Genomic DNA, 14,018 nt, shown 5'->3' with positions numbered 1-14,018 from the left:
CAAGTGTTCAAACTACTAGCCAGGAGGTCGCGGGTTCGAGACTCTCCGGAGTTTCGTGAGATGCGCACTGCTGATGATTCCCAATAAGGATGAAACAGCTGTACCGTGTTTCTCGGTTTCTCAGCATAGATTGGCTTCACTTACAGGACGAAATCTCCACAAAAATCCCAAATCTCCTTATACTACCAATTTCTTATCGCGTATTCTGCTGGACATTGTCTGTTTGAATGAAGTTTAAGTGGCCACGTGAGAATTTCCGGTCCAAATTAGTGTCACATTGTTTAGATACCTTTCGTTCATGATTGTGTCATTTCCTCTTCGCGTATTCTGCTGGACATTGTCTGTCTTCTTGAAGTTTAAGTGGCCACGTGAGAATTTCCGGTCCAAATTAGTGTCACATTGTTTAGATACCTTTCGTTCATGATTGTGTAGGGCATTTCCTCTTGTGGCCGGGATCAGATGAGGCCAGGCTGCATCGCACACATACTATAAAGCTTAAGTGAGCTTGCACAAGGTCGCCTCTGAACTGGGGAGGGGGGAAACATAGGTATTTCTCGCTGCTAGCTGAACCCAGCTTTCTTGTGTCCCAACTATAACACGGACCGCAGTGAATTGCTCTGGATAGTCCTCTGTCAACTGAGTTTTCACCAAAATGCCTGTTCTCCACCCAAGCTACATTGTTCTCTGGTTTTGAATCAAAATTTTTCACAAGGTCGCACACATGACCTGTACGAGTAAAACTCCAGAACTGTGAACATTGATTAATCTACATGTTCCTGCTCTAGAAGGAAGGTTTCAGGGATAACCTGGTAGGCTACAGATAAGCAAATCGAAAACTTTGAAACAAACTATTTCGTTACCCCAGCACTGACCAGGTGATGTGCGGAAACCAGTCGATCAGTATCCGATGAACGCTACTTCAACTCCCGACTTTTGACGTTCTCGGTTTTGTAGAGCGAAATAATCCGAATATACTACTCGATAGGTCCTCCGGCACTTCTAAAGTGTTGTAGATGTCCTACCCATCCGCCGTTCATGGCTGAATTGACGTTCTCGGTTTTGTAGAGCGAAATAATGCGAATATACTACTCGATAGGTCTTCCAGCACATCTAAAGTGTTGCAGATGTCCTACCCATCCGCCGTTCATGGTTGAGTGGTCGTATCTAGCTGATCAGCTGAGCACTACTCAGACAATGTTGTGTGAAACGCTAAATCAAACGAATCAGAATAAGTCAGTTTTAACTCAGTCTTTGTTTCATGCAGGGTGTTTCATACGGAAACCCACTGTATTGTTTTCTATGAAGGGAGACTTCGTCGGAGAAAAGAAATATGTATTTTGATGCACAACGTCATATTCAATTCTCCTTCGATGTTTAATTTCTGTGAATGCTTTTTAACCATGGATAACTCCCTAAATGCTGTGTTCGGTGGCCTGACACAGTGATGGCTAAGCATCGAACTTTTCAAGAAAGCTTTGATGAATCGATGTGTAGTAACATTGAGATTATGAATTTTTTGTGAAAGTCGGCTTCGCCGCGTAAACAGAGCTATTCTGTTCAGGTTCATATAAGATTTAAGTTAAATTTTTGATCATTTAACGAAGGCAAATGACCCTTTGGACTATACACTGAACTAGTTCATTAAGCAGACGTTTCCTGACGGAACAGCCAATCCTGATAGGCCCCTGTCTGCCTAAAGGTACCTAGCCAACTGGATGCTGCCGTTGCGGTTCCGACGCTGATTTAGTCATCGATTCACTCTTTTGTTGTGATGCCGGTCACTCTAAATAAATCCGTGGCGTTGATTGACCATGTTCTTTGTTAGCAGTGTTGTTAGAGGGATCAGGTTAACAGGTTGTTAGTTAAACATGGCCATATGGATTACAGCGAATGACTTGTTTGTCAACAGCGTGAGAACGCCAGCTGTGTATATGGCACCTATGTGGGAAGCACAGGCAAGATAACGCAGGCGAACGTTCCGCTCAGCCACCAGTTTATGACGAAGTCGACGGGGTCGTCTAACAACTCACCGTGCAACCCACCTGGCCGCAACAACTCAATGTGGAAAATCCATAAATCAGTGCCACACAACCTTACCTACTCAGAGGTTCTGAGGTAAACAAAAATCACTAGCCACTGCAGTTTTTCTGCTCTCCCGGTGTTGACCAACACTCACCATCAAATTAAAAAAGCCTTGTTGACGGAACTTGTGTTCCCAGCCTCCCAGTGATTCATGCCTCATCATGTCTACTTCCATGTGTGAAAATTTTCAAAATATATCGGCTCACCATGACGAATAAATGAAAAATGGACAAAATCATTGTGAATTCTGTTGAGTGGGGATGCCTGTTTTCGGTGCTCTCGTACCTCCGAAGTATCTCCATAGAATTTGGTACACGCGAACACGTGGCCGAATCAACTAATCAGGTGATTCAGCGCACTTCACCTGTGCGCACGCCAGATAGTTCATCTATAGAAATTTCGATCATTTCTCAACTGTCTAGTCTTTAGAAACGCTTCTTAAGAAAGCAATCACAGGCGAGTAATGAACACACCATAACCGATTTTACAGCACGCTCAAAAGCATCTCCACTTCTATGGCGGGATGAGTGCCCCCGTGGATCACATAGTAACACACGTACGTTATCATATGAGGTATCGCGATATGAGATTACAGTGAGCATCTGTCGGTAAGGCATTTTCCTTAGCTAGCGATGTATTGGGCGAATCAAGTGAGTTCTCCTGGTAAGTTCAAGAGAGTATCCTTTTATATTATTGGTTTCCCTACGGATTTATACCGTTCCTTTGTACCCTTGCAATACAGGACTCTCTTGAGTGGCACGTTTTGATTCCGTTTCAAGTGGAGCACATCGAAAAGTATTCACCCTTATCCACCATTACCTGAGTCGTTGTGAAATAATATTGTACGTCAGTAAACTGCTGACCGATCCACAGGAGCAGAACTATCGGTGCTGTCGGTACTGTACAACTAAAGGTTAAAGTCGGAAGGCATCTTTTGGTTGTATCATTAGGCCACAACTTCCGGTCCATGTATATGAGCGTCATTTTGTCGATTTTTCAGTTTATCGGCTTTATCTACCATTAAAATATCAAACCAGCAGTTTATTGAACCACAGGGGGAGTATGAAGTAGCTACGAAAGGGCTGGAAAATGATAGCCGATATCCTTGAGTCAAAATAAACAATTTGGAAGTTACATGGTAACATAACCGTAAACGCTAGGAAATCACGAATCAGCAATATTCTATCACTCTCGTGTTCTAAGACACAAACCAAACTGCGGGTGTTCAGCTGAAACTGTGGTGTTCATCAATACAGACGGTACACTCGGTCTATGATGCAATGACATTATACGGCAAAATTTCGCGATGCGATTCAAAGTCACAACTCAGAGTGCTGGCTGGTTACTCAAGGGGAATCAGTTCAAGAAGTGGACAGCGCTTGAATCAGAACTGAAAGGGGCAGCCTTCGAGTTAGAACCCTTCTAACCTATGAGGGGTGAAAATAGATTACTCATATCGCCAATAGCATACTAAGCCGTTGGCTGATAAATGCGGCAACTTCTTGAATAAGGACGTGTGGATGAATGGATTAAACAGAGTTGCAATAAATGTAATGTCAAGTTCGTCATCTCAGCCTGGCTGTAACACGTCCGCATAATATTCCGCCATATATCACCTCCGTGTTGCTGAGGCCGTGACCTTTTTTCTTGAGAAACGATCGTGTCCGTTCGTCGTTCCGACCGCCTATAACGGCCATCAGACAAAGTCTTCGTTATTAACCATGACAGGGAGTCCAAAACCGCATGTGTCAATCGAAGTCAGGTTCTTTTGACGACGATGTCAATTGTTCAATTGCTCCTTCCACTTCTCACCAATGACATGAAGAGGCCTCATAGGACACATGCGCCCGAGCTTTGCCAAACACATGGTGATTCGATCCTTACACAGATTTCTAATCCTTAAGGACAGACATGGTATGGAGCTTTATTGACATGTACTTTCTGTTAAAGTTGGTAAAAGTTGCAAGGTCCCGTTCACTGGCCACCACCAGTTAAGTGATCCGTTTCTGTTACCTTCCCCCCCCCGGCCTCCCACTCTGAGGTTCCCGTGGTCATCAGTGGGCAGTGTACTCCAGTTTGTAAATTAGCAATCAATTGACCTTCTATCATCGGACGCATCCAGCGACTGAATAACTCGTTAATTCCCAGACATTTCACGGCCGGATACCCCAAGGTCTGAAACACTGAAAAAGCAAAGTGCTGTCGGGTGGACTCTGGTGATGAAAGAATTCATGTACTACCAATATACAAAGGTTGCCTAGTAAAATTTTAGGTTACTTAGATTTGGATATCAGTAGCCCGGAGGATACAGCTCACCCGAACGCTCACTATCCCGTCCACTTCATTGGATTTTGCATATTGGTCTGTTCGGTTTGTGTGAAATTGTGCAGTACATTTCAGTAATCTTCAGGGCAGAGGCTATTGTACTTTGGGGCCCACAGTTCGCGCTCACCGATGTGTTTTCCATGTTGCATTCTGGAGGCTTGGGGAGCATCAGGGGTTTTGCCATCTTGAGCGCCGTACAAACAAGCACTGTCATGCTAGTAAGAATCTTACCACCGTGACTCAATTCTGCGCACCGATCCCTTTGATGCCGTATCTTTGAGGTCTGACATTTGCCGAGGGCAGTGCATATTTCTGGCCTCCGTTTCCCCACCCTCACCTCACCAACCGAGGTGACATCATCAGTGCGTTATTGGGGAGCGTAGTGGTGTGTAGCGGTGGGTTGGTGGTTGTGCCATTATTCATCGCACGACTTTTGTCTGCGTTAAATCTGAATGGCGCTACCATCCTTCACTTTTCCCGGGCAATCCATCCTTGACAGTTTGGTGCAGGTATACGATCATCCGTACTGGGTAGGCTCAAATTACATTCGTTCCAAGGGGTGTTATACCATTTAAAGAGGGGGGCGAGTACAGGAAATACTCTTACATCTCAGCGTCAGTGATAAGAAAGCACTCAAAAACGGTACACATCAGTCGCGTAGTCGTTTCATCAAATGGAGAATCGATGCAGATTCCGTATATTCTTATCAAGCGTCCCATGAATAGAATAACCGAAAAACGGAAACAAAACTATGCACACTGGCTCCAATCGATAGAATACAAAGTCTCGTGAAGAAATACACATTAGTGATAGATTGGTCATGCCAGCGACACTCGGACGCCATCATCTTAGTGGAGATCATTTATCCTGCCTACCCGTAGCGCTAGATTAATTTCAATGATGGTCAACCACCGACATGACACAACATCGTGTTTGGCGGTTCGCTACATCTTGTTAACAATATCGTCATTTATTTTCGTTTAACTCCCATTTACCACCCATCAAACGTGGTGAACCATAGCGTCCTATAAGATCGATATTTCAGCTTGCAGTCCGCGGCACATTCCACCGATGAGCTTACATCTACCCACGTGGAGATCTGGTATGATCACATACACTTCCGTATAGTGTCCCCCGAAAATGCAAATTAAATGATGCAGTTTGGCACGTTTTTCCAGACTGAACACAGCCCCCAAAAAATCGGACGGAGTATGCCAAAAGCCTAATATGAATACGTTCATATTGTTGCTCAACTCCTCAGACCACGGAAAGAACACCCGTCAACTCCATATGAAAGACCTGATACGAAGATTTGCACATATCTTGACAGCTCTATCATAAATGCTCGAACAAACAAGCTCCCAGATTTTATTATGAAAAAGTAAACTTTTTCAACTTCGCTTTAGACAATATAGACCCCTGACTCCAGCTTATCTCAGCGGAACGCTGAACGATTTCAACATAAAATGACTGGTATTCAAAGGCCCTTGTTTCCGACACCCGCAAAATCGAGACATCAAACTATATGACGGCTCCAGTTGATCGCTTTGATAAAACTACCCCAGAAGTGGGTTAACGTTACAACAATGCGACATACTAGTGAAAGGAAGAAGGCTTTCGCTGCGGAGATATTAGGAAATGCCAACTGACCGGTTACAGATCATTGAACAGGAGAACAAAACTCTAATTTGCATCTTATTTACAAATACTGGACACCCATCTTCTCCCGAGCGCGTCTTCTTGGAATTTCCTGGATATTCATTGACTCCAATAATTCCTCGGTCAAATCCGAGCAAATGTTACAAAGTGACTCCACGAATTCCGCAACAGATCTCCCCTTTTCAAAAGACGCAAAGCGAAATTCTACAAACAACACACTACTCGCGTGCCTCCCCATCAGTAGTGCCACCGTTACACTAGTAGCAGCAATGAAACTCCCGAAATCGTCAAAGAGAAATGGTGGTGCTCTCGGACCTTTGTAGCTTTTACGCCAGAAGTTGGATACTTGTACTGTTTTGACTTCAACAAAAAGCAGTTGTACTTACACGCTGCATATTTCATTCCATTCGATTGAACGACTAATGAGTGGTGTGAAACAACATTATCGCCTTAGAATCGTATTCCCAACAAGAACCCTAAGGTATGAAATGCGAAAACCAACAACGCAAGTGACCGGTTGAGGAGTGTGTCACCTAGGTGTGGATAATCATTCACTGACCAGTTCTGTCCTGGGTTCGTAGTGACCAGCTGAAAACTGCAGGGGCCAAGGTATCGGTGGGTCAATACGATGGCTCGCATAGCTGCGCTAGTAGCCTGTTATGTGGATGACTGACCTGCTGAGATCTGGACTAGCTAGCATCTGGACTAATTCCTTGGAAAGATCGATGCCCCTCAGGCTTCAGCGGGTCGACTCGTGTAATGAAGTGTCATCGGCAGGAGAGAAAGTCTAGAATACGATAGGAGTTTCCAGATCATCTCAACTTTCGAAGTGGATTTGATTGGGAAAGAAATCCAAGCGCAACGATCGGCCGAATATCCGATTCTAATTGATCTTAGATTGAATAAAACATGGCAACAGAACAAGCACCCGATTGGATATCTGAAGTGCTCATTAATGACATCATTTCACACCTTTCTGTTGCAGTATGGCTGTCGGCAGATGAACTGATGGCATTCATCAGAGTATAGCGTCATCATCATCATCGACAGCATGACATCAGTGTTCAACTACTACTTCACTAAGTTTATCTAGTTTATTAGTTTTAAAACTTTAAAATGAAAAAAGAAGAGTGAATGGGGTAGGGGGTCTGGTGCTGACCTGTTGCAAGCATTCCGAGGTGCCTATATCTCCAAACATTCACTCAGGCAATCTGGATAGAAACTGACAACATAAACGGAAGGTGTTACTGTTTTCAATTTTATGGAGTGATCATTTTAGCGCACGTGTGTTTCTCAAGCAGGTGTCAAAAGTTCTATTTTACTGACCCGGAAACGGTTCTATGATACGAATAAATGCGGATTTCTCAAACCAAAGGACCCTTTCTCTTTATTGTGAGATGTCGGCACCTGCTAGGAGTGTGACAAAAGATTTTGCCGAACTCAACGCTTAGATATGTTATTGACAGGTGAACCGCGAGGACTGACCTGATACATCCCATCGATTTGTTGACAATTTGTGATGTTGGGAAAATAAATGGAAGGAATGCTTGAAACTTCAACACGTAGGAGCTGCTACTCCAGTTCGCGGAACCCACTCGTCGAATAGTGTTCCGAACTGACAGAGACACCTCATGTTGCAATACGTCTTACAAGGACAGGAGTGGTTTCAGTTCCACGGGCCAATCATTCCAAACGAAGTCGAAAAACGCTTCCCATGGATATCCGAATTATTGTGGCCTGATTCTCCAAGTTTATCGAAACACCGCTGATGTTACCCAGGTGACTGTACTGTACTCGATACTCTGAAGCGGATTTTATCACTTTAGAAGCCTATTCAAACTAGAAGAATAATCAAGCGTGCTGCACCAACCCAGTCCACCCAGCTGAAGTAGGTTGTCACGGCTCTGTTGGGAATACCCCGGCTGATAGGAGGTGGACGAATACAATGCTCAGCGAAAACCAACCTAAGCCTGGTATTCCTAAATAAGCTTAGAAATTTTCTGCAACTGGATTGGGCAGAGAGGTACTCTCTTCTGTCACCATCACCATCATCGACAGAACACCAGCGACCGCCACTGATGCCTCGCTGCCATACAAGCATGATTTATTTGAAAGCCTCATTGTAAAGAAAAGAATGAGTGACTGACAAGGGATTTACTGCTATCTTACCACAATCACTCCCAAGGGCCAAGCACGAATCTGGATAGAAACACAAACTGGATAGAGAGTGACAAGAACGCCATTCACATCTATTAGGAGCCATATCTTGCACTGTATCCAATCACGCACAGTGGGGATCAAGAGGCCCCCACCGACAGCGCCTAGACTCTACGTAATCTCATCAACACACCTTCACCAGATCAACGGCTGACCACCTCTCTGTTTCCGCCACTCTGAATTGGGCACGGAAAACGATGGTTCGGCACATGGCCTGGTCGACGGACACCTTCGACAAAAGTCCCCGATGAACAACCGAACACTCGCATTCTATTTGCCCAGGTACGGATTAGCCACACCACGATTGAGATAATGATTGTTGAAGAACTGCGCACATCTCAGTTCCACTGCCCGAACAGGCCATCACACAGCCCGCACGCTAGCCTGAAACACATACCCTTCGGGATTCAGTGAAATACAGCTTTGACGCTATAGTTGTCTCAGATCAGCAAACGCGACCCGAGCCTTGGAGATGGCCGCACTACTTTGATCCATGATGGTTTCGCTCATAGGCGTTTTTGAGGGCCGGTCCCACAGATTAACTGAAGTAATCTTCGAAAATCCACTTCCATTTCCTTAGTATTTCCAGTCTAACAGGCTTCATGGTCGGCGCGCACGCTCAATTTCACCTGACGTCAGGCCAAATTATGTTCTGGACCAGTCGGGATATTTCTCAGAGATTTGAGCTGTGCCACTTTCCGGTCTGATATCCAGTGCTTGAGTCGGCCTAGTAATGCCGCGCCACAGGCAGAACTCACAGCACTGTGCAAGAAAGTTGCGATCTCGTTCAAGCACGGATTCACATCTGAAGATGGGGCAGTTGGGGAATCCAGAACACAATTGTGGTAAACTCGCTCAACATCTGGAAATGCCAGCCTCTGAGTTGCTATTCGTTCGCGCCATACGCTTATCCAGAAATCGAAGGGTAAGTGGACTCCGGGCGACCGCGTGTTCGGAATCAATATGATTCCGAGACAGAGGCGATTACCAATTGGTAGGTAGTCGGGCAGCAATCATTCCACACTGTGATTTAGGACGGTGACCACTCCTGCATAACCTGCCGCAGCAGCCTGAGGTTCGAAGCTGAAAGCGAGTGGATAATAATGAGGGCGGTGTAGCTTGCATTTTGAATGCATGTTTCTGAGACACAGGACACATCAAAGTCAAGTGGGTCTAGTGTGAGTGCGAGAGCATCTTGTTGTGCTTCTTGTTTCAGAGTGCGAACATTGAAAGCAGCCAGATAGACGGTGTCGAGACTCGAAGATTGATTTCGAGACGCCTGAGGATGTTGCGCACATGTTGCTCATAAAATCGATGCAGGACGAACAAGGTAATCGGGGCGAGACGGCTCATTGGTTACTGACCGGAAGGTCTGCGGTTCGACCCCGATCTCTCCACATTGACTTCTACTGTCTAGGCTTAGGTAACCTGGCAGTATCCCATCCCTCGTGCTTCCTTTGGGTGGCATGAGAGCTGGGTACCGAAGGGGTGTTACAGCTGAACGATATGGATTATTTTGGAGTCATCAATCCTAACTGACAGGCCTATATGGAGAGTTATTAGTGAGGTAGGGGGAGGGAAGAAAAGCTTTTGAAAGAGAAAGGGAGATGTCAGCAGCAGACTGTTTTGGCCTACCGGCCGTGCTGTATGCAGCAAGTAAGGCTGATGACGCCGATCGATTTATCATAGGATTATTTGTAGGCGTAAAATTCGTGGTTGTTCTTGGGCTGGGACTCCGCCAGGGCACTCAAACCTAGAAATAAGGATGATTACGGTCCTCAAAGTCTGACTGCGAAGCAGCAGCGTTTGGCAGGAAATGCAAGTAAATTAACATTTTGAAAGGACGAATCTGAACCTATATTCAGACCCATAACCTAAAGGGTCAAGTTTAGAGACTGCGAGTGTTGCGCTCACACTCAGTATACCCCAAGGGGGTACAAAAACCGTCACACCACAGTAAGTTTCAGTTTCTTCAGGACGGACTGTCTTCGGTATATTGATTACTTGCTTGCATCACTGCGTGAATTGCCAGGTGATAGATAGGCCGTTCTTGAAAAAAGACAAGCGTTTCGAAAAGTTCTTCTACGAGCTGCTCAACCAGAGTTGTGTATTCATCATAGTTAGTGCGACGAACGAGTCACGTGTTGTCTAGAAGTAGCCGTACTGGCGTTTTGTGTAATACTGAGTCGTATTTTAAATACAAATGAGATGGAAAACGCGTGGGACTGACTGAGAAGTAATCGTTTCCGGAGATTTATTGTTGGCTTTATGTAGACTAAGCCTTCGTTGTACTCAGACGTGATGAAGCCAACAGTTTCCACGACTATCTCAGTAGTTTGAATCCTCATATCAAGTTTAGCATGAAGATAGAGTCCACCTCGGGTACACTACCCTACCTGGACGCTACGACGCATAATGGTGGAAAATTAAAAACTACGACCTATCAGAAACCAACAGACAGAATAACTATTATGAACTACTCATCAGCACACCCAAAGCCAGTGTACGCCAGTATTGCCTCATCAATGCTTAGTCGGGTCATAGCGCTGTGCACAGAATAGGTCAACCAAACAGCAGCTCAAATGGAGATTACCAACAGACTTCATGAAATAGGATACACAGTGAGTTTGATTAGGAAGGAGGATACTGACTCCGGTATCAAAACCCAGTAATACGTGTATCGGCAAAGCAGCCATTCCACATAAAACATGAACGTTGGAGGTTATTCGAAGACTGTCAACATTCGAGTAGGGCTCCCGACTCAGTCTTGGTGTGACTAAACGATCCCCTTCCGTTTGAAAGAACTAGCAGTGTGTATAAAATAGAATGCAACGACTGCACTAAGGTCTAGGACAAACAACCATACAACTACAAGATAAACAAACAACCCAGGAACGTGGATGGATACCATGCGCTAAGTACAGATTCAGTGGTGGTACGTAGACAGGGCATAGAATAGATCTGGAGACGAGGACTGCGATTCACACTACAGTGGCTGATGGCTGAGGCGGTGGAAGTCACCAAACATCACAGTGGGAATAGAAAAGAGGGTACGAAACTGGCGAGCGCACTGAGAGTGACCTTGGGTAAATCGAGTTGGAGTGGAAATCCCAACCCTGCCCTTTACACAACTGTGGTAGCACTAGCTCATCCACGGAGGACAAAAAGCATGAATGACGTTCAAGAGGATTCTTCACGTGAAGCGAACGGGAAGAACTTGACCCTAAGATGGACCCATATCCATGTAGGTTCCCCATCGGTACAAACACCTGCTGACCCACCCTAACAAACAACCCAAACTAACAGCTTGACTTAACTGATTGGTTCTCCTTCTGCCTCAAATCTCGACTAACCTCGTAACCCAGTCACTTGACCTGACGAAGCTCTCGTGTCGAAAGCGAAACACTGTCCAGCAATAAATCTATCGATTGTTTTCTAAACCTTTCCGGAACGGGATGGAACTATGTTAGGCAAATACTGATGAAATCAGAGTCCACCAGAACGGTGTGACAGTTATATGGCCGATTCGGCTAGTCTTCAGGCCTCTACCAACAACTGCTTTCATCAATGGACTCTACGGAGTGCCACGTAACCTAGATGACCCTCAGTGCTATCTACATTGTCTGATAAGACTAACGTTGGAAGAGATATGTTCTGCTGTTACAGTTGACAACATGCAGTTATCCCTTCATTTGTGATGAAACCACGCGTTCCATCAAGGAAATTGGGAAAACGGTAAGCTAGAACCAATCAAAGTTTTTCAATCCACAGATCACGTTTGTCGAATCAGCACGCAACCAAGCTATCTGCACCACAAGCAAACTCGTATTATGGTTGCAAGAAAAGTATTCTGACGAAGCCAGTGTCTTTACATCCGGGAAACAGGTAGCAGCGGATGCCACTGCCTGGATTCTAGCACATTCCGCCATCCAGCTAGTTCATTGTCTTCTCCCTCTTCCAGACTGTTTTAGAGAACCGTGGCTAAGTCCGATTCTCACACTGCTAGGGTGTAAAAACATAAGGATCAAAGCTATTCTACCGTGAACTGAGTCCGGAATAGAAGGTACGGCAAATATCGAAAACTCTGTACCAGTTGATTGTCCTTACGCAGTCGAACTGTGAAGAGTGGAAATTTCAGGTTAGGCAGATCAGGGTTAGTCAGTTTTCATTTAGTAAACTGTAAATGTATGAACCGTAGCATACAGGGCAATCGAAAACCTGACTAAATATGTCTGCATTCAAAAAGCCGCAAGATAAGTCTTGTTTGTAAGAATCCCAGTTTATTGGAAGACCTGTATCAGAACCACACAATCTTATCGTTGCGACATAGACGGCCGAGTTGTTGTGAAAATAAACATCGAGTAAAGCAGTGCAGGTACAACGTTCCAGCGCACTGAGTGTAAAAGGCTGCTTCATCTGAGAAGTGTTGCGTATTATGCATAACGAAATATTAAAACAACTTCTCCCTCGCTACTTCCAGCACAAGCCATTGAATTCCAGAGAATTTGGCTGGGTAAATTTTATGTATGTGCACTGAATTCTCACATAGGAATTAGAACACGTGCAACTGTGGCCAGTTCACGTGATTAGTGGGCATTAACTGGGAAGTCCCTTGGTGATCCCGCCATCCTACGGGGATGGCAGAGCAGTTCCTACCCGGGAATGATACCGGCAGCCACCGTATATGCTAAGCGCGAATTAAACGACGGACGAAAATTCATCCGAAGCGATAATGTTCAGAGTTAATTCTTATTGCTTCTGCACGCTTGCCAGTTACCTCGTAGGTTTCGCTCACTTCATATCACTTTCGTGTCTGGAAACAAGAGCAGTCATGCATAGCACCAATTTACAAAAACGATTCCAGAAATGCGAACATCAGGTCAGTGTCATGGAAAGGTGTGACGCCCACAGTTAGTAGAACGCGTATGCCGGTGTTTTACAGATACACCTGTTGTGAAAGTAAAAAATGCACGGTGAGTTGTAAGGTACATGGATTAACTGGCGCACGTGTATAAATTCCATGGGACATGGTAGGTTTTCTGGTAAGCCCATTACATTTATCTGGTTGCCCATAACTGCGTAACTTGTGCAAGATGACGTCGATTCTGGCTTCGTTACTGAACCGCCCGACAAGCTCCATGCTCAATGTGAACAGGACGCATGCGAATGCCACATTTATGGGATATAGTAACTAATGGTTTCCTCTGTACGGCTGGTACAGAGCGGAAAGTGCAAGCACCGCTTACTTAAGGGCGACTGAATAAACTGACCACATATTTCAGGAACGGGTAAAAGACTTCAGCGGGCCAAAACCCTCTATTTCGATGTACAAGACGAAATATGCACCTGACGCATTACTGATTGGTTAGCAAGGCGGCGGAAATGGTGAGAAGCGCGGTTCAAAGCAACACAGATAAACGAAGAAAAATAACAAGTACAATTTGAGATGGATTGTATACATATTGCAATCAAACAAAAAGTGGTCAATGGCACAGGAGACCCGGCCTAGTGCGTTATGACACGCTGCAACGGGAACAAGATCCGAACCGGTACCCGAGAAAATACATGGCTGGGTTAAAAGGAGAGGTCAGGTTCGGCAAAGTAAACAGCAAGTATGCGTTCCGGCTCTCTCGAAAGCGAACCGATAAGGCCGAGAGTAGACCACAACCAGTAGAACAAAGGATTAGAATAAAACGGAAATTAACCAAGATTGAAAAAACTGATGGTGGGATGCA

At 45.1% G+C, this 14,018-nt stretch overlaps 1 protein-coding gene across 1 annotated transcript in view; it reads right to left on the bottom strand.

The window, feature by feature from the left end:
* Positions 1-8,918: 8,918 nt before the first annotated feature.
* Positions 8,919-14,018, bottom strand: part of T265_01458 (hypothetical protein) — a gene marked incomplete at both ends in the record, with an annotated part of 42,605 nt that continues 37,505 nt past the window's right edge. The window contains 3 exons of the mRNA XM_009165499.1: positions 8,919-9,189; positions 9,330-9,562; positions 9,611-9,780. Of these exons, the coding sequence (XP_009163763.1) occupies positions 8,919-9,189; positions 9,330-9,562; positions 9,611-9,780 (674 nt within the window). The remainder of the gene's footprint in view (positions 9,190-9,329; positions 9,563-9,610; positions 9,781-14,018) is intronic.

Source organism: Opisthorchis viverrini (genome assembly GCF_000715545.1).
Source record: "Opisthorchis viverrini unplaced genomic scaffold opera_v5_16, whole genome shotgun sequence".
Classification (NCBI taxonomy): domain Eukaryota; kingdom Metazoa; phylum Platyhelminthes; class Trematoda; order Opisthorchiida; family Opisthorchiidae; genus Opisthorchis; species Opisthorchis viverrini.
This window is presented reverse-complemented; position numbering and strand designations above follow the sequence as displayed.